This window comes from Felis catus, chromosome F1 (genome assembly GCF_018350175.1).
Source record: "Felis catus isolate Fca126 chromosome F1, F.catus_Fca126_mat1.0, whole genome shotgun sequence".
Taxonomy (NCBI): domain Eukaryota; kingdom Metazoa; phylum Chordata; class Mammalia; order Carnivora; family Felidae; genus Felis; species Felis catus.
The window spans coordinates 44,551,181-44,578,356 of record NC_058384.1 but is presented as its reverse complement, the minus strand read 5'-3'; the positions used below and the strand labels follow the sequence as shown (position 1 = coordinate 44,578,356).

General features: G+C 37.8%; 2 protein-coding genes across 6 annotated transcripts in view; one reads left to right on the top strand and one right to left on the bottom strand.

Moving 5' to 3' along the window:
• Positions 1-23,185, top strand: part of LOC101089505 (complement factor H) — a 108,895-nt gene extending 85,710 nt beyond the window's left edge. For 2 of the 5 annotated variants that reach the window (XM_045048528.1, XM_045048525.1), the window contains 10 exons: positions 4,317-4,493; positions 5,704-5,886; positions 5,994-6,176; positions 8,677-8,847; positions 12,930-13,112; positions 13,569-13,778; positions 15,629-15,802; positions 16,509-16,685; positions 21,898-22,080; positions 22,537-23,185. In XM_045048528.1, coding sequence (XP_044904463.1) covers positions 4,317-4,493; positions 5,704-5,886; positions 5,994-6,176; positions 8,677-8,847; positions 12,930-13,112; positions 13,569-13,778; positions 15,629-15,802; positions 16,509-16,685; positions 21,898-22,080; positions 22,537-22,745 — 1,850 coding nt within the window. In that variant the 3' untranslated portion in view covers positions 22,746-23,185. Of the gene's footprint in view, positions 1-4,316; positions 4,494-5,703; positions 5,887-5,993; positions 6,177-8,676; positions 8,848-12,929; positions 13,113-13,568; positions 13,779-15,628; positions 15,803-16,508; positions 16,686-17,691; positions 18,000-21,897; positions 22,081-22,536 lie in introns of those variants that run through there. The other 3 variants (XM_045048526.1, XM_045048527.1, XM_045048529.1) reach the window with 3 other exon arrangements.
• Positions 2,478-3,795, bottom strand: FAM220A (family with sequence similarity 220 member A). The gene is given in 4 exon segments (XM_045048531.1): positions 2,478-3,011; positions 3,014-3,080; positions 3,082-3,288; positions 3,290-3,795. Coding segments are annotated over 4 exon segments (879 nt in total). The 5' UTR covers positions 3,527-3,795; the 3' UTR covers positions 2,478-2,643.
• Positions 23,186-27,176: the final 3,991 nt, after the last annotated feature.

Genomic DNA, 27,176 nt, shown 5'->3' with positions numbered 1-27,176 from the left:
GAAAATTTGAGTGGCTATAGAATGTTCCACACCAAGGGAACAGTCTGTGCAAAACTTTGATAACAAAACAATATTTGAGAAATATCAGGGTGAGCAGATTCTACTTAAGATGTGGGAGAATTTTATGAACTAAGCCTGGATAGGAGGCAAAGAAAAGATTACCCAGGTTATTTCCCAGGCATATCAGCATTTAGATTAGTTTTATGACTGATAAAAAGCTACAAAGGAGTCTTAAAGGAAGAAATATAATCATTTAGATTTTTGAAAAGTTTTTTTTCCCCCCCCACATGCTGTGATTGTGGTGGGCAGGAGAAGATTCGGGAGTTTATGCAGCATGAACAAGTATGGGGATTGGGATAGGATGATGGGTGATGAGATGCAAAGCAGAACACATTCAAAATCTATGTTGTTGGTAGAAAACACAGGTGATGTTACTAAATATTGGATGTAAGAGAGAGTAATAATGAAGGGACTCACTGCCTTTTTTTCATAAGCAAACATGTAAATGGCAGTGCCTTTTTGTAAGGTGGTGCTGACAGAAGAAAGCGCTTTGGGAGGAACATCCCAACTTTTGACTTGAGCACCTTATGGTTGAGCCCATGGACAATCAAATTTGGATATGTAAACTACAGAGTTGACTATGTGGGTCTAGCCAAGAAATACATATTTGGAATTGTTACCGCATAAATGAGGATATGAAATTGGAAAAGAATACAGAATAAAAAGAGAAGAGAGCTCAAGACTGAGCCATGAAGCATTCCAACGTTTAGGTGTCACGTGGAAGATAATAGCTGGCAGAGTAGACAGGAAAAGGAGGACCCAGAGAATTGGGAGAAGAGAACATTTTGGAGTGAATGTTCTCCTAGATGTGGAGAGAAGAAAATGATTGAAGGATGAGGAAGTCTAAGTGAGTCCAGTGGAGTCAGCCTGGCGGGGTTCTAGCAAATTCCAATCCCATCAGCTGGCTAAACATGTATCTTAGGGCAACAACCACACTTACTTGCAGCTTCATTCACTCTTCCTCATCTATAAAATGTTTTAATATTTACAAAGGTTCTAATATTTCAAAGGATTGGTTTTTTTTTTTAAATATAATTATAATATTCAAATTCCAGTTAATTTATAAATGAATTAGCAAGATAGGAGGATTCCAAATAAGAAAAATGCATTTTTAAATAATACTCGGGAATGTCACGAATGCCACAAATGCCACAGACTTGACACATTTGAAGGGATGATTTTAGACATTCCTAATTTGAATCAGAATAATCAACAATTTAATAGATAGTAAAAATTATAGGTTTAATAATAATAATTGTATATTATGTAAATGTTCAGAACTCCCAGAATATGCCTAGCTATGTGGCCTTGAACATAGTTCTTTATTTTATTTTTAGTTTAATTTCCTTACTAATATAATTTATAATACAGTGTTTAATTAAGCTATTTTAATAGTTTCTTTTTTTATGCACTTAAAATAAGACATTTATTATGCTAAGTAAAAAGTTTTAATTTTTCACTTTCCCAAAACACTGAAACAGCACATGGCATAGTAATTGTAGCACACAAATGGATACAGGCAGTCAATAAGCCCCGAAAACAGTGAAGTCTCTCTTTGGGACTCCTTAAAAACTCCATGCTCTCAAGTGATCTTTATCAAAGTTATCAACAACCAGAGGCATTACCTCAGAAAAAAATGTTAGCATACAAGATACCTCCACTCCTAGGAACTGGAACCTTCCCGTAAGGGAAACGCTAAATCCATCTCTCCCCAGCTGAGCTGCAGCAGAGAAGTCTCAAGCTTGCTTTTATTTCAGGCGACACTGGTAGGGCTCCCAGTGTGAGAAAGGATTATACTAAAAGTACATTTAATATTTCAGCTTTCACTGTGGGGCCTCCATTTAAATTGGGTTTCAAGTGGAAGGAGAGGGGATGTGAGGAAAGAAATCAAATTGTTCTGCAGACCAAAATTATTCTACAGAATGCAGAAATGGGGACAGCTAACTGTCAGCTATGGAGAGGCTGACTTGTACAAGTGGCCACTTCCAGCAGATGGCCTGAGGAGATGGTATCTGGGACAGTAGCCCTTGGCAATGAGTGCTGAAGATCCATAAAGAATTTTGTTAAATCTTCACGTTCTAACCTGCTATTGGTACAGGATATATTAATGCTCTCTTTGAAGTGGTAGCCCAATACTGAATGTCTTCTGAGCACCATTTAAAGCATGCTCAAAAATCCCCTCCGTCATCAACCAGCCTCCCAGGAGTTTCACTTCCACTTCCTTTGATCACACCAACTGAGGCAGGAACTTCACTGCTGCCCTGTTAACAGGCATCCAGTCTCAGTGTGAAAGAACTCATTCTAAGACAGCTTTTTTAAATTTTTATTTATTATTATTTTTTTAATGTTTATTATTTGAGAAAGAAACAGAGAGCAAGCAGAGGAGGGGGAGAGAGAGAGGGAGACACAGTATCTGAAGCGGGCTCCAGGCTCCGAGCTGCCAGCACAGAGCACAACGAGGGTCTCCAACCCGAGATCATGACCTGGGCCGAAGTTGGCCGCCTAACTGACTGAGCTACCCAGGCGCCCCTCTAAGACAGCTTTCAAAATCAATCTCACTCTTTTTGTTGTTCTGCTTGTACCTTAACTATGGCATCCAGGATTTGCTCCTTCCAAAGCTGGTAGAGCCAGTAACCCCAGTGTTATCTGCAGATCAGTTGAGGTACTTTGTACCTGTGAAGACATTTTCTTGGATTCTGTTTGCTCTGAAAATGGGGGCTTTGAATGGCCAAGGAAAACACATTCTGTCTCATCATTCAGGAATGCTTCGGGGCATGCATGGAGCAGTGTAGACAGGAGGAGATGTAGGCCAGACCTTTCCCACTCAGAGCCTCGCCCTTCTAGAAGAGCATTTGGCGCTTCCTCCTCCGAAATCCCCATTTCTGGCCGTTTCTGAAGGCACGGTAGTCCTGACCCCCAAGGTTCTCCTTTGTGGCACGATCCTCTGTGCTGTCGCTGGCCCTGGGCCCTCCTCCCGGCCAGCCCCTCACCAGAGCCACCACCACCACCACCACCACCACCACCACCACAGGAGACCCCAGCACGATGCTCTCCTGTAGGAGCACAGGACAGATCCACAGTCTTGCTTTAGGCCCCTGTGGAAGCTGAACTTCTTAATGATTCTTTCAAACATGGAAGCGCTTTGTTGCCATTGTGAAGCGAGAGGTTGACCTCAGCATTCTTCATTTCCGTTGATAACTCATTTTGTGAATTTCCATCTACTTGAACCGCAGGGCGTATGCATCCAGGAGTTCGGGCACGGGCGCTCCCCCTGTGCTCCTTCAAGGCCACATAGCAGCTTGTCTGAGTCCTCCCCTGCCCCCTTCACCTTCCCGAGGTAGCCCCCCAGAGCCCCTACTCTGTCCCTCATGCTGCGTGTTCTGTGGTGTGGTAGCCTGACGACACGCCTTTGCCAGTCAGCAGAATGGATCTCAGTATGAACCTGCAGACGGACGTTGAGCATCATGGAAGCCACGATGTGGACGTAGGGGAAGTTGACGCGCAGCCGCCAGGCCAGGTCAAAGAAGATGAGCAGCCTGCGGGTCAGCCCCTTGCAAAGACCCCATAGGAGCAGGCGGCGGCGAGCGCGACAGGCGGACACCCAGGCCGGACACAGCCGCCTCCAACTAGACCGGTGCCCGCCGCCCGGGGCCGCGTCGCCGCGTCGCCGCGTCGCCCCACCCCCGGCCTCCGCTCCGGACGCTGGGCTGCGCTCCAGTGCGCTGAGAGAGCGAGGGAGGCGGCAGCGAGGCCGGGGACGGAGCCCACGCGTCACACTCGGGAAGCGCCTCCGCGACTCTTGGTTTCTTTAAGACACGTTAGAAATGCCTTGTGTGTGTTCTGATTCCCCAGTGGTATTTACATTAAACAAAACTGCCAATTGTTATTTGACTGCAGCTTTAAAATTGTAGCATCAAGGTTTTTTTTTTAATGTGAGGGAATACTTTCATGTTTTGAGAGTACAAAACAATGTAACATTATATTTATAAATGTCAGTTATAAAATCAGAACCAGTATAAGCAAGTTGACCTTACAAATACATTTTCAGGGTACCTACCTATGTTGCTCTTCAATGCCTTAATAATTCTCAGGGTCCCTTATGAATTTAGAAGGTATACAAAACCTAACGTAAATTTTTCTGTTGCTCCTCTGTATAAGCAGTACCCAGCACCTCATTTTTATACGACACATATAAAATATACTTTGGCAATGATCAATTATATATTCTCACTAAATTATTTTAACTCTTTTTATAGAAAAAGAATGCAAGATTCCTGAAATAGAAAATAACTTAAATACTCAGCCCAGAAAAGAAAAATATAAAGTCGGAGATGTGTTGAAATTCTTCTGCAGACAAAGACTTAAAAGAGTTGGACCAGATTCAGTTCAGTGTTACGACTTTGGATGGTCCCCTAATCTTCCAACATGTAAAGGTGAATATTTATCTTCCAGTGGCTGAAACAAGAATTAGGATTTTGGATATTAACTTTTTTTGTTTCCACTCTTAATTTTTGTTGGCTTCAAGTCTCTGTGTTTGTAATCTAATGCATTAAACCGGGATATGTGTTGGGTAATAGATATCTCAGATTTTCTTTTTTAAGAAATTAATCTTCAATTGTTTCTTGATATATGTAGTGGCATTATCCATAGATACATATACGATGCCTTACACGTTTGTTACTTTTCTTCTTGCCTACATTTCCATCATTAATATTGAAACTATAGCATGGGCCTTACTTCAGGTTTCGTTAGGTCATCTAAACAGTATTCAAGCAATTTATACTCAATTCAGGGAATTCAATCACATGTACGGCTTAATCAAAGTTAAATTTTGTTGATAAAATGCTTACCTAGGGGCACTTGAGTGGCTCAGTCGCTTAAACGTCAGACTTCCGCTCAGGTCATGATCTCGCTGTTTGTGAGTTCGAGCCCCATGTCTAGCTCTGTGCTAACAGCTTGAACGCTGGAGCCTGCGTCGGATTCTGTCTCCCTCTCTCTCTGTCTCTACCCTGCTTATGCTCTGTCTCTCAAAAATGAATAAACATTAAAGGATTTAATAAAAAAAATGCTTGCCTCAAACACTGGCATTTTTTCAAACAGTTTTGATAACTGCTGTGGAATATGAATATTGAGATAATTTACACAACCATATTGAGGAATTGGTTTCCATACATCTTTAGAATATCTAGTTTTTTAAACATGTTTTCTGGGTTTCAATATACTTCCAATATACTAGCTCAGTGTAAGTAATAGCACTGGGTTAGGGTGCCACGGTGGCTCAATTGTTGAGCATTTCACTCTGCACTTTATCTCAGGTCATGATCCCTGGGTCATGGAATCAAGCCCCATGTTGGGCTCCACGCTGAGCATAGAGTCTCCTGAAGATTCTCTCTCTCTCTCTCTCTCTCTCTGCCCATCTCCCCCACTCGTGCTCTCTGTCTCTCTAAAGTAAAAATTTTGAAAGAAGAACTGGGAAACATGTTTCTAGTTTAAGCACTATTTCTTTTTCATTACTTAAGAAGGCTATAATAAAGTATATTATAAATAATACAAATTAATTAAAGAAAAAATCTCTCCATTTTATTCTTTTTAAGTTGTAAAATAGGTAATTTGATCATTATTTACACATTATTTCTCCTGTAGAGCAAACAAAACAGTGTTCTCCACCTCCTCAACTCCTTAATGGGAAAGTTAAAGAAACACAGAAAGAAAACTATGAACACAACGATTTGGTGGAATATGTATGCAATCCTAGATTTCTGATGAAGGGTGTTAATAAAATTCAGTGTGTTGATGGACAGTGGACAGACTTGCCTATTTGTATTGGTAATGTATAAAATATATTCATATTTAACATAAACCAACCTTTTATATTTATAGAAACACATAAATTATATTTCATAAGTAAACATATTTTTCTGAACTTTTCACAGAGGTGGAGACTACATGTGGAGATATACCAGAACTTAATTACGGCTACGCTGTTCAGACTTCTAACCCTCCCTATCACCATGGAGATTCAGTGCAGTTCAATTGCAGAGAAGGATTCACAATGATTGGACAGAAATCAATTACATGTATAAGTGGATTATGGACCCAACTTCCTCAGTGCATAGGTGAGAAGACACTTCTCAAATAGACGGTCAATGAAATGTAAAATTTTTATTGTAAAAACTGTATCTGCAAACGTAGTTTTGAAATTTAGATATATGCTTGAAAATGTCAGGTCTTAAATTATAATGATTGCTTATCGTCTACAAAGGAAAAATATAAACTAGCAAGAGAGTCTGATCACCCTTTCTATCCCTGAAATTAACATGGTTTTTAAGTGTGAAGCTAAATATTCCTTACAGTTATTCGTATGATTTAAATCTGAATACTAATCGCCAGGAAAATAGAAGCATATTTGCATAAATCCCATTTTTGTTTTACGCGGCACTCTTGTTTTCAGGCCCTGGAAAACAGACAAAGTCAAGAAAGTGCCCACTTGCTACGTCCCTATAGGAATCTTGCCTCTCTCAAAGCTTCTAAGGATTTCTCAGTCTGTTTCAAATGCGGCAGCAAGAAGTTAATGTGCCAAAGGGGGGGTGAGCTGCAGACCCTCTGGGTTCGCAGTATAAGTCAGTCAAAGGAGGCAGTCAGGGTGGGGCCAGGAAACAAACCTGATTGTTGGACTTCACTCTGGTTGATGTATGTGCATCATCCTGACCTTTGGATGACCATGTCTTTGATGACTAGCTGGGAAAATACTGGGGGCCCTTTTCCTTTTTCCCTTGGAATGAGTTCTTTCCTACAGTTTTCTTGGGTCCTACATTCAAAGAGAGTCCTGGATGTCCAATCTTACTTATTCACCAGATGTCTAGGCATTAATTGTTCCAAGGAGAAGGTAGGGCTCATGTTCCATGGGAGCGAGATTGACACCTGTTTTGTTCACGATGTATTCCCAATATACAAAGGACTGGTGAACATACAGCAGACATTAAATAGGAGTTTGTTGAATGAACCGTTAAGTTTTGTTGCTTTTTAATCCTTACATTTTTGCTAGACACATTCCCATGAGAAGTATTGCCAGTGCTTCAAGACCAAATTTCATCTTTGTCCTCTTCTATCTCCACAAACGACTTCCCCTCATTTATATGGGGGAAAACCCAAGGTTGTAACAGGCATGAAAACTTTCAACTTTTCACTCTTATACTAAAACATCTATTTCATTTATTACTCTTTTTAGATCTCAGAGTTTGCCTTTCCAAGGTTAATCTTCGACCTATATTCAAGTTTACCATAATCCACTTTTAACTATCATAGACCTTACTCCAATTTTCTCCTCTCAGTGTTTATTTTGTATCTCTAGCTAGTCTAGCTTTTCACTCTTCTCAAAATGTTTATTTTCTCATAAGAATCAAGGAAATTCTTTCAGAAACCAGTCAATCATAGGACCATGACAACACCCACCACCACTCCTTTTGACTATAGATGAGTTACTATCACCTGAAGAAAACCTTGTTTTGTCTCCCTCAACACTGAAGACAAGCCCTAAAAACAGAATTTATTTTCAGCCTCTAGTGTGTTTTGAATTAGTCCCCTTTGTTTTATTTTTTATTGTATTACAAAATCATTACTTCTTTGGGTACTTATTAAAAAATCCAAAGACCTACATCAATTGATATTTTATCAAATTGACAAAGTACTCCGGGCTGCATTGAATTTTTGAAGTATGTAGTTGTATAAAAAGTTGTTGGGGCGCCTGGGTGGCGCAGTCGGTTAAGGCTCCGACTTCAGCCAGGTCACGATCTCGCGGCCCGGGAGTTTGAGCCCCGCGTCGGGCTCTGGGCTGATGGCTCAGAGCCTGGAGCCTGTTTCCGATTCTGTGTCTCCCTCTCTCTCTGCCCCTCCCCCGTTCATGCTCTGTCTCTCTCTGTCCCAAAAAAATAAATAAATGTTGAAAAAAAAAATTAAAAAAAAAAAAAAAGTTTTTATACTCGTATTAGAGTCAACAAAATTGACTCTTACAATATTATTGAATTATAGGTTGACCTGATGTACAAAATAGTTTTTCAAAGATTGGAAGAGTATATACAGTAAACAGGTTGTGACTTGAAGCACCCAACTTCTTAGTCCAAGTATTTGTCCCATTTTAGTGATCATGCAAAAGATCTGCTTAAGTGTTCACATTTTACGTAATACATTTTAGACGTGCTTATTAAATTACCATAAGTGAAAAAATATATTCATTTTTTTGAAACATGATATTTAAACTAGCAGCTTCATATATTCTATTTCCACAGATAAATAAGAGACCAAATTTAACCAAGTGATGACTGTTCAGTGTGTAAATCATCCAAAAAAGTGAGCCTCTTAATGCTTTTCTAATCCCCAACATGCAGACTGTATTTATGGCAGACCTTTTCTCTGAAATTTCAAAGCCTGGACACAGGACTTATGTTGAGACATAATAAATAGCCCATCACATGCAATATGATCAGGAATGACTTGGTTGGTGGGACTTACGGGCATAAATTCTAATTTCGATATACTATTGAGTCTAAGCTATTGTTCTGCATTAACTGCTTTGATTCTTGTAAGTAGTCTTTTCAAGGCAATATTTTCATTTTCTAGCAACAGATGAACTTCAGAAGTGTAAACACAGCTTAACTATACGTGAGGTAAATCCATTGAAGACCGAATTTGATCATAATGAGAACATAACTTACAAATGTAGAGGAAAATTAGAACAGAAACACTCAACGTGCATAAATGGAAGATGGGATCCTGAACTAACCTGCACAGGTAAGCTCTTGTTTATAGTACTTTCAAAATCTTACTCTATTTATGCCGAACTTGCCAAAGCAGTATTTGGGCATCTTTTAAACATGTTTAGCTATTTATTATTACAAATAACTTTGAAGCCGGAAGGGAATTTAGAAACTAACCAAAACATCATTTCTAGATATTAAGTGCATCAGTGCTTCAGTCAGCTATAAAACAACCCACCCAGAAACTTGATGGCCTCAAATTAACGCCCGGTCGGGTATCTCTAAGAAATAGTGATTTGGTTTTCTTTGAGGCTGAGGAGAGCACAAAGATGGCATCCCCTGGTCCACGTTCCCTGAGAGCACCTCGGTGGCCGCCAGATGTGTGGCAAATCTCAAGTCCACCCCTCAGGCTACCGGTCTAAGACAGATAATTAGACTTTTTCCCCAGAAAGTCTGGGCTGTGTTTCAGGCTGCTTTGTGGTGCCCCGGAGGTAGTGGCCCACCAAGAGTTATCTCTCGGATTGTTGTAGTGTGTTGCAGGCCCCAGAAATGCAAGCCCCTCAGGCCACTAGAGCCTGGGGATCAAGGAGTGTGCCCTCTGTGGGCTGAGCATGCTGGCCAGCTTTAGCAAGGCAGCAGAATGCAGGGCTGGGGCCCGCTCGCCGGCTTTGATGAAGCCACAGGAGAGCCCTGGGCTGGAGTGCACCCACTGGTGCCATCAAGGTAGAGGGAAAGTGCAGACACGGCACCTGCCGGCACCTCCATCCCGGAAAGAGTCCCAACAGATGCCCCCCTCAAGCCGATGCTTTAAGGCGAGCAAATGAATCCCCTTCTCAGATGTCTAGGTATTTCTCAAACTGTTCTTTCACATTGGTCGCCTGGGGTAGTGAGTCTGGGTGCGAGCTCTTTAAGAAAAGGGTCTCAGTTCTCGATAGCCCTTCTGATATCCGGGATATGAGCTCTGTTGGTTTTCAAAGCCAGACATTTTGGGGGCTCATCTTCCTGCTGCAGATTCCAGGGTTTGGGCTGTTAACGTGGGAAACAAACCCCTTACTCCTCAGGGAGAGGCTCTGGGTCAGTGAGATCCCTCCTGAATGTGTGTAGCCCTGCCAGGGGTGGGGTTTGTTCCATATACTGTCTTCCTGACTCTCCTACCCACCTGAATGTGGCCCTTTTACTGTTTGTTGTGAAGGGGCCGTTCAGCTGGTTTTCAGGTCTTTTTCAGAGGCGATTGCTCCATACGTACCATGGATTCAGTGTGTGTGGGAGAGGAGTTTGGGATCTTTTTATGTGTTTGCCCTCATGCTTGGTTTCTGCATGTTAATTGGATCGTCTGAAACTATACTAAGCTGCATTTTTCATTTTAGGTGTTGCTTCGTAGATTTGTGGCAATTTTCTGTAAGCAGTTATATCAGTGCTACCACAAGATTTTATTTTTGCCAGTCTATTTTGATTTTGGTTTTTTTTTATCTTATCGTACTGGCTAAGACGTCCAGTAAACTGTTGAAAGGAAGTGATGAGAATGCACATCTTTGTCCTATTCCTGACCGCAGAGAGAGGGTATTCAACATTTTACCACAATCATAATGTCACTTTAGGATTTTTGTAGACGCCCTTTATCAGTTTAAGGAAACTACTCCTTCTAGTCTTATTTAGCTGAGTGAGAAATTTTATGATCAACCAATGTTGGATATTTTTAAATGCTTTTTACATATCTCTTGATAGGATAATATGGCTCACTTATCTCTGTTAATGAAGTGAATTATATATGTAACTTCTTGAATGTTGACCAAATCTCTCATTCCCAGAGTTAGCTCTATTATATTTTCATATACTTGATTTGCTGACATAGTTTTAAGAAGTTTTGCATCTGTGATCATGGGAGATATTAATCTATAGATGTTTTTTCTTTTAATGCCTCTCCCAAGTTTTGTTATCAGTATTAGTGTGGCCTCATAAAACAAATTGCAAATATATGTATAAATACATATATATATAGGTAATTACACTTATTATTTCATTATTTTTACCTTAAATGATTGATAGAATTTACGTGCAAAGTCGTGTGACATATAATTTGCTTTTTTGGAAGTTTTCTTGATGAAGAATTCAATTTCTTTAATAAGTAATGAAATATTCCGATTTTCTTACTGTCTTTCATCAATGAAAGGAAGTTGTATTTTTCAAGAAATCTCTCGTTTGTCAAATTGATTGGTGTGCAGTTGTTTCTAGTATTCCCTTCATGTGCTATTTTCCTTTTAACTGTATAGTTTCTTGGCAGATATCTCTTCTTTCTTTCTTAACATTGATACTTATTGTATCTTGATTATTCTTCCTGGATTTTTTTTTCTTGAATTTATTAACATTTCCACATAACCAGTTTTAACACTCGATTTTCTCCATTTACTCTCTCTTCTATTTTTTAGCCTTATTAACATTCACTATTTTTTCTGTTTTCTCTTTTCTATTTGTCTTTCTCAATTTTCTCTCTTCTGTGGGCTTAAGTTGTTTTTTCTAATTACTTTGATTTTAATTTTACTTTTCTATTTCTTACGGTAGAAAACTAAAACTTGGATTTAAACCATCCTACTTTTAAGGATTAATTTCATTTTCCCTTCTAAAACTGTTGTAGAAGTCTCAAAATTTTTATATACATTTCATTTTCATTGAATTCTATGTGAAACGTTTTCTAGTATTCCTTGTGGTTTCTTTGACTCATCTGTTTTTGAGAATTTTGTTGCTTAATTTACAAATATTCAGTATTTTTCTTAGATAAATGTATCCTCTTGTAAAAACATTTTTGTGGTATATTTGTTATTCAAAGGACTACAAAATAATACAGAAAAAATTTTAAAATGTAAAAATAAAATAAAATGCAAAAAATACAAAGAAGCTTTTTTAAAAAAGCATAAACAGAGGATTTGCAGAGTAATGATTCTGCCTTTAGGGAGATTTAGTTGCCAGACCAACCTCTGGCAAAATGTATCAAGAGGAAGTACAAATTAAGATTAATAGGACGAAAATGGTTAAACAGCATATATAGAAGAAAATAAATCCTTGAGAATACATTGAAAAAAATATGCCAAAATAATGAAAACAGAAATAAGAAAAAAACTTTTGATTAAATATAAAATACTCCTGCATCTGTCTAAAGATAGAAATAGAAAATATGACCATATTAGTCAGCATGCATGAATTATATTCCGTCAACAATTTCTCTGAATTGAATACAAAGTGTCAGATAATTGGAAGGACTCAGGAGACTTCCCAATGTACACTCACATAAGGTCTTTAATGAAATAAACGCATGGCAGGAGAAAGCAAAACGTAGGTATCACAGAGAGGTCCAAAAGCCTCCAGGGTTAGTCGCCCAGAGTCTTCCCTCAGTGGAACAGGACATCTTTGTCTCCAGGTTATGAACTGCCACGGTACATGTGAGGTATCTCTGCTTTATGGGAGCTCAAATGCAAGTTTGCAAAGGAATCTTGTATACCTTGCTGGTCATAGAAGGAAAGTCAGGCTGTCTAATCCGTTAAACAGGGTGCATTTCATCATCTGTGTATCTCTAAACAGTGTCGGCAACCTAGTCAACAATATCTCCAGAATGTTTTGAACTTTAAACAACACACTGTTAATCACTAATGACCATATCTAATTCATGTCTTGGCCAGGAACCTGTATCAAATAATTGATTAACTACATGTAATTCTTCTTGTGGCTAATTATTTTCCATTCCGCATCTTATAAGTGTTTTAATGCAATCACAATACATTTGATTATAGATAGCTGTAAAAAGATCCTAATATCAGTATTTATTTAGTGCCTGTTACTGAGTGGATGATTCAGTTAGTACATCGTAATGGTTAGAAATAATTAAAAGAAGTTTTACATAAATTATGCACGATTTATCACAGAAGGAATAAAAGGAAGATACTACCATTAAGACCACCTGTGATGTATTAAAGCGCTCTCCAAGCTGAAGAGTATCACATATTTAAGCATGACATTATTATTTGATCGTTTATGATACATTATTATTGAATTTTCTCTTTGATTTTTCTCTTTAATATTTTTAACTTCTGATTTCATCACGAAATCTAATTTTCATATTTGTAGAAGTACAAATGCAGTCATGCCCACCTCCACCTCAGATTCCCAATGCTCACAAGATGGCAACGACGGTAAATTATCAGGATGGAGAAAAAGTATCTGTTGTCTGTCAAGACAATTATATAATTCAGGATGCAGAGGAAATCGTGTGCAAGGATGGAAGATGGCAGTCAATACCACACTGCGTTGGTCAGTAATGCATAACTTGCTTTGTAACATTCTTTCAAATGAGGTTAATACTCCCCTGTGCTTTGTGTAAATGAACAAGATAAGGACCTTTCTGTCTATCTATTTCACTTTATCTTGAAACAGTAAATTGTAATCTAAGTATACAAATCAATCGGCATTCTTTCACTTCTACTATGAAAGAAACAGACCAAAACTTTGGGTTACTGTGTAAATACCATAGAAAATTTGTTTGTAAATACCATAGAAAATTTCACTCGAGATGAACAGGACAAGAATGTGGGGGCAGAGTGAACAAGCAGATACTACTGTAGATTTGATGGAGACATGAGCTTGCAAATTCCAGATGTTTTTTAGTTTTTCAGTAATTTAATTTTTCAGATTATCCTTATTTTACAACCTCAACTAGTATTTGATTACATTTTTCAATTTAAACATTGATCTCTGTTGTTTATACAGAAAAAAGCCCATGTCCTCAACCACCTCAGATAGAGCATGGAACCATTAAATCATCTCCATTTTCAGAAGAGATGGACGAACCATTGAAACCTGAGGTTTATGTACATGGCACCAAATTAAATTACAGTTGCGAGGATGGTTTCAGGATATCTGGAAAAGATGAGATAACGTGCCACATGGGAAAATGGAGTTCTCCACCTCGGTGTGTAGGTGAGGACAGTATGCAAACCACAATTCTATTTTCGATATAATCCATTAAGCATAATCAATTGTCGTCAAATTCGTGAGAAAGAATCCGTTAGATTTCTAAATATACAAACTCATTTATAGCTAAATATCTAAAATCATTTATATATTTATGTACCTTACCAGCAATTTTGCCTCATCAAGTCTATCCTCTTTGTGTTCATTTCATTGACTCATTACAGACTCACTTTGAATTCTGCCAATTGTTTAATGCAAACTAGATGTGTAGCACAATTAAATTAAACCTACCTATTCATATTCCTTTCCCATGTATAGAACTTGTTCTGTTTGCTTTGCCCTGAGTTTTTTTTGTTAAATTGTTTTCTTTTCTCTGTAATGTCATTTCTGAGTTCTTACAATATATGGTACTTAAGATGATTACTTCTCAATGCTCTTCTTTTTATTATTCACTATTGGTTTGAGAAACAACTGATGGTCTCTTTCATAAATATATTGAAATTGTTATTATTTTTATTTTTTAAGTTTTAGTTTAAATTCCAGGTAGTTAACATGCAGTGTAATATTAGTTTCACGTGTAGAATATGGTGATACAACACCTGATGGTCAAAACAAGTGTTCTCCTTTATCTCCATCACCTATTAAACCCATCCTCCCACCCACCTCCCTTCCGGTAACCGCATTGTTCTCTATAATTAAGAGTCTGTTTCTTGGTTTGCCTCTCTCTCTTTCCCCCTTTTGCTCATTTGTTTTGTTTCTTAACTTCCACATGTGAGTGTGTATAATCATGTTATTAGTCTTTCTCTGACTTATTTCACTTAGCATTATACTCTCTAGCTCCATCTGTGTCATTACCAATCACAAGATTTCATTCTTTTTATGGCTGAATAATATTCCGTTGTATATATATATACCACCTCTTCTTTCCCCATTCATCTATCGATCGACACTTGGGCTGCTTCCATATCTCAGCTATTGTAAATAATGCTGCTATAAATATAAACATCAAGGTACATGTATCCATTTGAGGTAGTAGTTTTGTATTCTTTGGGTAAATATCTAGTAGTGCAATTGCTGGATCTAGTTCTATGGTTTAACATTTCGAGGAATCACCATACTGTTTTTCCAGAGTGGCTGCACCAGTTGGCATTCCCTCACCAACAGTGAAAGATGGTTTTCCTTTCTCCACATTGTCGCCAACACCTGTTGTTTCTTGTGTGTTGATTTTTGCCTATCTGACAGTTGTGAGGTGATATCTCCTTGCAGTTTTGAATTGCACTTCCAGGATAATCAATGTGATGTTGAGCATCTCTTTATGTGTCTGTTGGCTGTCTGTATGTCTTCTTTGGATATATGTCTGTTCATGCCTTCTGCCCGTTTTTAATTGGGTTACTTTCTTCGGATGTTGAGTTTTATAAGGTCTTTTATATGTTTTGGTTCCTAACCCTTTATCAGCTATGTCATTTGCAAATATCTTCTCCCTTTCCGTAGCTTGCCTTTTAGTTTTGTTGATTGTTTCCTTCACTGTACAGAGTGTTTTATTTTGATGTAGTCCCAATAGTTTATTTTTGCTTTTGTTTCCCTTGCCTCAGGAAACATATCTAGAAAGAAGTCGCTACGGCCGATAATATATTGACATGTTTAGTTTCAAGTTCCTACTCAGGTTGCCAGCTGGATACACATCAGAATAATGATTTTAGGAAGCATTTGCACACCGTCTCTGTGATATGATTACAGATCCTGTGTTATCATATTTTTCAAACAAAACTGCCCAATATGGAAACCAGTACATAAAATTAAATTTCAGATGTAGTAAAACATGGAGTCATTCTTTCTTTGTCTCCTTCTTTTTTTAGGACTTTCCTGTGCGCCACCACACTTGATTCCACATGGTATTCTGTCTCATGTATCAGACAGTTACCAATATGGAGAAGAAGTAACGTACAAATGCACCGAAGGTTTTGAGATTAATGGACCTGCATTCATAAGATGTATAGGAGGAAAATGGTCCCATCCACCAGAGTGCAAAAGTATAGTGTATTTAATTTTACTCTACGATTGATAAATATTCTTAATTCAGAGCATAAATGGTACAAATATGAAACTAGGCAGTAATTCCAGAATTCAACAGGGTATCTCTGGGAAGCTGTGGATTCTAGTAGAGAATTAATAGCCATAGTAATAACAAAAGTGTGACAGCATGAGCCAAATTATTTCACTTTCATGTCACCGTGTGTGCACAGTAGACCTCCTGTGATACACATCCTCAGACTTCTCATCTCTGTTCCTGTGTCACAGCTGGTCCCTGCTCATCAATCCCATCATGATTCAATTTACTGTTAGTTTGTCAGTTATCTCCTTGTATGTATATAGTTTTCTGAGATGTTTGACATGAATAAAGGTAACAGATTTTGACAGAAGTGAAAATACAAATACATAAGGTAGATGGCTTGTATGGGCAAGAAAGAATTTGAATGCAAGAAGTGTGATCTCAAGCATTACATGTATCCATATCTCTTCAGGCTTACGATGTCATCATCCCCATGTTATACTTTGATAAACATAGGACTATTCAATATAATTAAGCAAGACTTCTAACATATTTTTTCAAGGTATAAGAAAAATTTTGCAAGGTATTCATTGGTTCGATGTGTACCTATTATTCTACATTATAGTTATTACCCATTATGTATTTTAAAATGTTTACTGAACAAGTACATATTCTTTTTCTTTCAGACACGGATTGTTTTAGCTTACCCGACTTCGGTAATGCCACACCCATAGGCCAGAAGAAGACGTTATATAGGTCAGGAGAAAAAGTGACTTATAAATGTCCAAATAATTACCTTTTGGATGGGCCAAATACTATCCAGTGTATTAACAGCCAATGGATAGGAAAGCCAATATGCAGAGGTACTTCAATGAAATTTTGAAACCCATTTGTGAAAATGTCTTAACTAATATAGTATGCAATTCCTTCTAACAGCACTTATGAAATGGACATGGATTATTCTTTTAGGCCAGGTCGAAGAAGTTTATGTTTTAACATAAAGGGATATAATTGTGTACTCAGTGGTCAATCTGAAAGCCCAGTGGTTCTCAAACTGTGGTCTCTGGAAGAACAGAATCAGCATCTTCTGGGAAATGGTTAGAAATGCAAATGTGAATTCACAGGCTTGCTCAGACCTGTGGTGGCAAAAACTCTGGGGCTGCAACCCTGAAAGTGTCTTAACAATTCCCAAGGGATTCAGTGTATACTCCAGTCTAGGAGCCATACCTATAACCTGTTATATTTACGTCCACCTGAATCTCACTGGTGAATTATACATTATGCATTGAAATGTCCTTAAGCGTTTGCAAAAAAGAATCATTGAAGGCTGTTTTTGTCAATTGTACATTTATTTTTCTGTTATTTTGCCACTCATCTCCTGTTTGCACTCTCAGTTAATCATCTTTTTCCTTCAGCTCTGGTATTCTTCAAAGCGTGTTAAATCTTCATTTATTCTCTAAGGAAGTGGCTGCTGTGTTTATTTTTCTAAGGGCCTAAAATTACATTCATAAACAGGGTAATTGCAAGCCAAATTCTGATGTCGAATAATCTTTTTATTTTGATTTTCTTGTGGTTTATAAATTCATTTTGAAAATATATAATTTGGAAGAGTGATTTGACTAGACCCTAAGGGATATGTCCAGAAAAACTCTCAGTTTCGTAGAAGTTTAAGTCTTATAAAATAAAATATATTGCTTTATCTTCTTTTCTTCAATCTTATATGTAAATTTCTTAAAATTAGCAGCCTTTCATGACAGATTGACTGTTGATTTAAAATCCTCTTAGAGATCTATTTGGAATCCCATTCATTGATTTGCTACTCAACATGATCATTGTGTTAGAGATGCGACTTTTTTTCTTTCTATTCAGGTATTTCCTGTGGGAATCCACCCAGAGTGAAACATGCTATTATACTAGAAGAGGTGCCTAAGTATCTATCTGGTCAGAGGGCACGTTATGAATGCATCAAACCTTTTGACCTGGATGGGGCAGAAAAGTGATATGTTCACATGGGAACTGGACACAACCACCTCAGTGCCTAGTTAGAGTATCTTATTTCCTCCCCAAACTTTAGAGAATGTTTTAGGGACTAAATATGTTAACATAAATATATAATGTAGTAGTTACTATACAATCATCTTTTAATCTTAAATAAAACGATGGTGCTTAAACTCCAATTTTTTCTTTTTGTGGACTGCATAAGTGATATGACATATTTATTTTATGAAGGATTTGACCAGATTAGCACACCTGGAATCATGGAAAATTCTCTATCTTAAGCATTAAGACACTTGGTTGTTTCCTGAGGAATAAGTGTATTAAAGATATGTTGAGGACATTTGACAGCCCTATAAAAATTTCACTTGGAGACAGAATCAGCAGCTGGAATGTGATCATAGATTGGGATACAATTTTGGGCTACTTCAGCGTGTGGATTACATTTAAAGAAGGTTACTAGCTGAGTTCAACCTGGGAATTAGTGTATACAGAAGAAAAGGTCTAAGAACTTGGTCATAGGACACTCGAGTATTCAGAGTTTAGGAAAGAAGAGGAGCCAACAAAGCAGATACTATATAGCCACCAGTTTTTCAAATCAACTTTTCCTGGCATTTATATTTCCCAGTCTTTTGCTTTGATCCCACCTACGTTTTTCATGTTTAAAGTGAGTTTCTTTTAGACGCCCTATGGTTGGATCTTGTTTATGTGTGCACTCTGCCATTTTAGTCTTTTCACTGAAGTATTTAACCCACTTACATTTAAAGTAATATTTGATAGATCAGGGCTGTGCCAGGCATTTTATTTATTTTGTGTTCCCTGTTTTTCACTCCCATTTCCTTTTCTCATTATCTCTATGGACTTTTGGAACATTTTAAGATAACTTCCATTTTGGTATATCTGCATTGTTTGGGGGCATATCTCTTTGTATCATTTTATGAGTGGTTGCCCTAGGTATTAAGAGCTACATAATAGCTTATCATTCCCTCCTGGTCTTGACATTTTACCACCTCACGTGAATGTGGAAACCATACTTCCATTTAGGTCCATTTACCCTCCCCACATTTTCTTTTCTTTTCTCTTTTCTTTTCTTTTCTTTTCTTTTCTTTTCTTTTCTTTTCTTTTCTTTTCTGTAGGGTTCACATCCAGTATGGAACCCAACGTGGGGCTTGAACTCACAACACCTGAGCTGATATCAAGGGTCAGGCACTTAACTGACTGAGCCCCCAAGCACCCCTTACCCTCCCCACATTTTAAACATAAATGCCTTTTTTTTCCTTAGTAAGCATAAATGTCTTTAGTGTTTCTTCTACTTATATTGAGCACTATAGGAAATGACAGAATGTTGCCCAAACATCAAATACAACAAACTCCTTATGAAAAAGAGTCTATTATATTTACCCTTATTTTTCTCAGTTCCCTTGTTCTTTCTTCCTGCATGAAGTCTCAGTCCTCCTTCTGTTATCTTTTCGGTGCTATTTGAAGAATTCCTTTAGCAATTCTTTAAAGATAGATCTGCTGGAGATATTTTCCCCGTTTTCCTTTGTCTCAGAACGTCTTTATTTCTCCCTTATATCCTAAGGATGGCATCACTGGATATAGCATTCGGGATGACAGTTTCTTTTCTTCTAGCACTTGAAAAACATTGTCACTTCTCTCTGGCTCGATGGACACAGATGAGAACCCCACGGACACTTGAACCCTTTTTCCCTTAGAGGTTTGCCTAATTTCTGTGTAGCTGCTTTTGAGATTTTTCCTTTTCTTTAGTTTTCCTGAGTTTGATTATGATGTATCTTGGCTTGAATTTCTTTAGGATTATCCCGTTTGGCTATTTCAGTATGAATGTTTATGCCTTGTACCCAACTTGGGAAATTTTCAGCCATTATTTTTGGAACTCTCTCTCTTTTTTTTTTTTTTTTTTTCATCTGCAACCCCTTTTTTTCTCTTTCTGGTTGTCCATGGTTTACTATATACTCTTACTGGCCCCTGAGACCCTGTCCACTTTTGTTTTCAGTCTGTTTTCAAAGTGAGCAATCTGTATTGTATATTCAAATTGATTTATCCTTCTGTCATCTGTGATCCATGATAGAGCCCATCCAGTGAGGATTTTTAACAATCCATTATTATGTTTTTCTGTTCTATAATTCCCATTGGATTTTTAAAAGCCATCACTAAATAATTCCATTATCTGTGTCATTTAAGTGTTGCCATCTGTTGATTATCTTTTCTCTTTTGAGATTTTACTGGTCTTTGGTATGGTAAGTAATTTTCTCTCTCTTTAAAATTTTATTTTGAGAGAGCGAGCGAGAGCGTCCTCACACCAGCACACAAGCAGAGGAGGGGCAGAGTGAGAGCGAGAATCCCAAGCAGGATCCTCTCTGCCATCATAGACCCCAACACAGGGCTCGAACTCTTGAACTGTGGTATTATGACCTGAGCCAAAGTCAAGAAGTGTTGGATGCTCAACCCACTGAGCTACCAGATGCCCCTATATTGAGTGATTTTCTTTTTTTTTTATTTCTTTATTTATTTTGTAATTTACATCCAAGTCAGCATACAGTGCAACAGTGATTTCAGGAGCAGATTCCTTAATGTCCCTTATGCATTTAACCCGATTTAATCCAACTCCCTCCCACAACCCCTCCAGCAACCCTCAGTTTGTTCTCCATATTTATGAGTCTCTTCTGTTTGTCCCCCTCCCTGTTTTTATATTATTTTTGTTTCCCTTCCCTTACATTAATCTGTTTTGTCTCTTAAAGTCCTCATATGAGGGAAGTCATATGATATTTGTCTTTCTCTGACTAATTTCACTTAGCGTAATACCCTCCAGTTCCATCCACGTAGTTACAAATGGCAAGATTTCATTCATTTTGATTGCCAAGTAATACTCCATTGTATGTATATATATATATATATATATATATATATATATATATATATATATACCACATCTTCTTTATCCATCCACCCATCGATGGACAATTGGGCTCTTTCCATTCTTTGGCTCTCAATTGATAGTGCTGCTATAAACATGGGGGTGCATGTGCCCCTGCAAAACAGCATACCTGTATCCCTTGGATAAATACCTAGTAGTGCAATTCCTGGATTGTCGTGTAGTTCTATTTTTAATTTTTTGAGGAACCTCCATACTGTTTTCCAGAGTGGCTGTACCAGTTTGCATTCCCACCAGCAGTGCAAAAGAAATCCTCTTTCTCCACCTCCTCGCCAACATCTCTTGTTGCCTGAGTTGTTAATGTTAGCCATTCTGGCAGGTGTGTTTCCCTGATGATGAGAGATGTTGAGCATTTTTTCATGTGCCGGTTGGCCATCTGGATGTCTCTTTGGAGAAGTGTCTATTCATGTCTTTTGCCCATTTCTTCACTGCATTATTTGTTTTTTGGGTGTTGAGTTTGATAAGTTCTTTATAGATTTTTGGATACTAACCCTTTATCTGATAAGTCGTTTGCAAATATCTTCTCCCATTCTGTTGGTTGCCTTTTAGTTTTGCTGATTGTTCCCTTCGCTGTGAAGCAGCTTTTTATTTTGATGAAGTCTCAATAGTTCATTTTTGCTTTTGTTTCCCTTGGCTCTGGAGACGTGTTGAGTAAGAAGTTGCTGTGGCCAAGGTTAAGGAGATTTTTGCTGCTCTCTCCTTGAGAGAGCATATAGTACATTACATAGATTTGTAATTCTTTGACATGATTAAAGAAACTGATGTTTCTTTTGTAATAACAATGAAAATCAATACATAGTAGACCATGCAGTATGTTGTAACTAATGAGACAAATTTCTCTGTGTATATTAGCTATCCGTCTGGCATTTATTCAGTAGGAAAAATGGTTTTTAATACCAGAATACTGCAAAGCAGACATATTTGTTAATGCTTTATGTGTACTTTCATGTGGGATTAAAGGAAGTGCTTAAAAGTGTTATTCTCAGTTTAAATGATTAGAATTTCTCCGATGAATCATTTCTGTCAGCAGAAATCACAAGTCTTGATATTGTATATTGTGCTACATTTCTATTTACTTTAACCTGTTTTTCTTTGCACTTTCAATAAATCAAATAATATCTTTTTAGATCCTAATGAAAACTGTGGGCCCCCTCCGCCTCTTGACAATGGAGACATGACCACATTCCCAAAATCAGAATATCCTCCAGGATCATCGGTTGAGTACCAGTGCCAGTCCTTGTATGTGCTTGAGGGAAACAAGGTCATCACATGCAGATATGGACAGTGGTCAAAACCACCAAAGTGCTTAGGTAAATATTTTAATATTCACCTGGATCCTGGGAAATAATGAGAAAGGTGTTTTGCTGTTATTAACAGAATATTCATGGATTAACCACAACCATTGTGTCAAATGTTTGACTACTAAATGTTAATCTGTGAAGAAATAAAGTTAGAAAAAAGTCTTACTCAAACAACAACAGCAACAATATATTCTTTAATGAAAGCTCTTCCTATTGTTATTGACATGATGGATCTTTTATTATAACATTTAATTATCACACCTTAAACACAGTACCTCATTTTTACATCATTAATCATTTAAAATGATTTACATCTATGTGATAGATTTTCAGTGTATTGGTTTGGAAAAGGTTTGGCAACAGAGCCCTGGGCCAGTGTAGAAGATTCTACCTGAAAGTCTGAAATTCTGTGGAAAATATTTGTTTACTTCTTAATGCTTATGTTCATTTTTTTTAAACCTTCAGATGTGTGTATAATATCAGAAGACTCCATGGAAAGACATAACATACAATTACGATGGTCTTCTGTGAAAAAACTGTATTCCCCAACAGGGGATACTGTTGAATTTGAATGTAAAACTGGATATCGTAGCCAGACATCACAACAAACATTCCGAGCAACCTGTTGGGAGGGGAAGCTGACCTATCCTGTTTGTGTAAAAAGCAATGGTTAAGATGCAGTCCTAAAACTAAAATATGTACAATATTGAGAATCTTTCATTGTCAATCCAACTCAGTTTATTTTGTCAAGTGTTATTTAGCTCATTTACTTTCATAAATCAGAATTTGTGTTAAATATTATATGGATGATGTAATTAAATCTGAGAGACGGGGCGCCTGGGTGGCGCAGTCGGTTAGGCGTCCGACTTCAGCCAGGTCACGATCTCACGGTCCGTGAGTTCGAGCCCCGCGTCGGGCTCTGGGCTGATGGCTCAGAGCCTGGAGACTGTTTCCGATTCTGTGTCTCCCTCTCTCTCTGCCCCTGCCCCGTTCATGCTCTGTCTCTCTCTGTCCCAAAAATAAATAAACGTTGAAAAAAAAATTAAAAAAAAAAATCTGAGAGACAAATAAATCACATCTTAAAAGTACCTCATTAAAACTTGGCAAACCAAAATTCTTTATGTCCTATTCTTAAAATATCTATGACAAGAAATTAGATTCAACCATTTCAGTGGTGACTTCTATCCATCTTTCTCCTACCTTTCTCACGTCTTCCTCCAAATTTCTGAGCCTTCCTGAAACTATCCATTTCAGAGGAAATGGGAGAAGATACTTCTTTACAACTTCAAAATAAGTTCACTTCAAAAACACATCAAAATCTATGTCATACCTCTGTCAGTTAGAAGATGTAAGCAGTTACTACTTAATATTGCTTATCTAGCAATAGATATACCAAAAACCGATGGGATACATGATCTCCTAAAAGATGACTCTCTAGCACACATAAAAATTCAAAGAAATCATAAAGAGAAATTGGATCTAACTGGTGCATAACTATCCTAAAACGTAACATGGAAGGGACAAAAAAATACATCAAGTGTAAACACACAGAATGCTTTGAACACTGCATAAATGTTTACAGAGCAAAGATTGTCAGGAAGTAAAATAAAAAGTGTACAATAACTATAGTTGAATTTAGAGAAACTAGGGGTAGGAGTTGGTGTTGAACTTACACTTACCTGCAGTCTCCACTTTTTCTATCTTTCATATATCTTTCTATCTTTCATATATATCACCTTTAAACCCCAAAATGTGTTATTTTAAAATAAAGATAAAGTAAGACAGTACATGCTGAGAACTATGAGAACCTCTTTGGTAATGATCTTCAAATCCAGTGACACATTCAGGATGTTGTTAGTATAGAGAGTTTTGGAAACATTCAACCATAAGAGTCTGAAATAATGATTTTAATGTTCATACATTCCAAACAACATAATTAGTTAACATCAATTGAACATAAACATTTTTAACTTCTACAAAAACATAAAAACTTAAAGATGAAAATAAAGATATAATTAAGGTAAAAATATTTTAAGATGATATCTTCTTCATTTTGCATCAAATCAAGTGTCATTCTTAGAATGAGTAAGCTGGCTGTCTCCAATGGAGTCAATTTATCTAAATCTGAATCACAAATGAGAGTCAATTTTCTCACATTTAAAGGACTATTGTTAAAATTGTCAAGTTATCTGTGGTGTTAATATTGGTGTAAATACTATTTCTCCAGAACATTTCACCTAATGCTGGTGGAATCAGTGTATGACAATTGGCCTGTAACCAATATGACCTATAACCATTTATTTTCACTTTTGGCTGCAAAATAATTACTTTTAAGATTAATTCTAACATTTTTCTGCAGTTATTGTCATTCCTGTGTAAAGATGAGTGTTACTTTGCCAACTCACTATAGCTTTTAACTGAAAAGGTTTGGTAAATCTTTAATTTTCAATTTTTAGAGTAAGAACTTGATAATAGTGAACTTCTGATAGCTTTACATATATATATTTTTTTGTTTTGTTTTGTTTTTAATGTTGTATCACCGGGGCACCTGGGTGGCTCAGTCGATTGAGCATCCACCATGATTTTGGCTCAGGTCATGGGACGGAGCCCAGGACTTGAGCTCTGGGTTCTGCGCTGAGTGGGGAGCCTGCTTAAGATTCTTTCTCTCTTTCCATTTGCCCCGCTCTCCCCACAGAGCTCTCCTCTCTCTCTCAAAATAATCAATCAATCAATAAATAAATATATCAGCATGGATTCATGAATTGTTATTTATTCAATTTGTCATAATTAATTATAGGCATTGTCTTTGAAGCTCAAATAATCCCAAATTTGGCTAGTTGAGAGCCTCTTGAAACTAGCTGCTGATTGCTTTGTTATACCCCATTATTCTTTGAGCATTTCTTAAGACCACAGGATGTTCCAGGCTCGCTGTGTATTTCCCTGCCCAATACCTGTAAGCATACACCTTTCCAAAGGGATCTGATTCTTTTTACTGGGAAATAGTGTTTAGAACCCAAGAATTGTACCATCCTGTGAAGAGAATTATGTTGAAATGTTCAACACTGTGGAAACGACTTTAAATGTCTTTTGGCTTGTCAGAAGACTGAAATAGAAGTGAAATTTAAAATTCATTTGCTCTGGGGCGCCTGGGTGGCTTGGTCGGTTAAGTGGCCGACTTTGGCTCAGGTCATGATCTCAGGGTCTGTGAGTTCGAGCCCCGCGTCGGGCCCTGTGCTGACACCTCAGAGCCTGGAGCCTGTTTCAGATTCTGTGTCTCCCTCTCTCTCTGCTCCTCCCCTGTTCATGCTCTGTCTCTCTCTGTCTCAAAAATAAATAAACGTTAAAAAAAAATTAAAAAAATAAAATAAAATTCATTTGCTCCTATTGGATCTTACAATTCAAGTTTAATAACACAGGGTAAAAAACTTTCTAGTACATTTCCTGTCTCTTCTCTTTACTCACATATTCTTATGTTTCAACATTTGCAAAAATAATATAAAAAGTTTAATGCAAACATTACTACTACCAGGTAAACTACTGAATGAAGGTTACAATGTCTTTGCATTTATTTTGTCCCAGGATGTTCAACTCTGAATGTAAGTACTCTCTTCCAAAATGACTTCAAATAATCCTTATCTCTGATTGGTTCACTTCCCAACTTAATACAGTTTTACATTTATTTGCATTCATATTTTAATTTTAAATCATGCTTCTTCCTCTGTTAAGCTAAACTTTTTAGATATGAAAAACACCTACATGTTTCAAAAGTCAAAGTCACATGACAAGGCTCTCTGAAGAGTAAGCTTTTTCCATCATTTATCTGTTTCCTCATTTAATAAAGTTATATTTTTATTAGTTTCTGTCATCCTCCCAGTGTTTATTACTCTCCTTTTTTCAATATATAGAAGGGAGGTGATTTTACACATTTATCTGTACCTTGCTGTTTTCGTATTTATCATTCTAATCTTCTCTTGAATAGCCTTCCTCAGCTCCCTGCACAGAGGCTGCCTCAGTAGCTGTGCTGCGGTAGACACTGGTCGCCAGCACAGTCTGGATCAAGCGTCCCCACATGTGGCTGCGTTGGGAGCCAGAAGGGAAAAGGCTGTCTGGCACTGCCCTCCTCTGGGCTCCTCTGACCTTGGCCTTGTCGCTGGGGTGCTTGAGAAGAAAGGCCTCCTAGGTCAGAAGGGTAGGAGGAGCCCAAGTTGCGCCTGGCCCCAGGCCACGTTAGGGGCCCTTGTAAGAATCCTGGTGGCGGGCAGACACTGGGAGACCTAATCTTTGGACGCCCAGTGTGAACTCCTCCTTTGTGTAACTGTGTCAGCGAACGAGCAATTAGTATTTATTTCTTGGTGGATGGACACTCTGCCCTTAACCGTTCTCATACGCAAAAATTAACCTAGTAGGAGCCAAGACCCCAGGTCTTTAAATCCATGCCTCCAGGCCACACAGCAGTCCCTTTCAGGGAAACCCAAAACTTCACACCTGTCAGAGTTTTGAAAAATATGACTGCAAATTTGCAAAACACTGTGTAACCCATCACACTCATTACCTCAATCGTTTCTCATAGAAACCCCATGACGTAGGTACTCCATGCACATCTTTCAGAGAATGCAAGGGTTTTAGAAAGAATAAGCCGTTGGCCCAGGATCACATTGCTAGGGAGAAGCCAAGCCATAACCTGACCCTAATCTGGCTCACAGATTTTTTTTTTTTTAATAAGCAACGTGAATAATTTAATTAGTTTTGGAAACCCCTCTCTCCCCAAATAACACCTGACGCAAAATGCAATAACGCTTTGCAAGAGTTACCTAGAGGTGGTCAAAAATATTTTAAAACAGATTTGAAGATTGTTTGTAGTGTTTTTACTCATAACATGAGGCGCAAACCTTGGGCGAGGGCGGATGCCCCGTATTGCTATCACCCCATGTAAATTTAAAACAAAAGAGAAAATTCGGAGACTTCCTAGCGTGCAATTAAATGCAAAGACAAACAAAGCCCTTAAGAAAACCATTCGAGAGGGCTACGAAACGAATAAAACACAAGGGTCAATTACTTCTGTGGGGCTGAATTAAACTGAAGGGAAGTCAAGACGCCCTAACGCC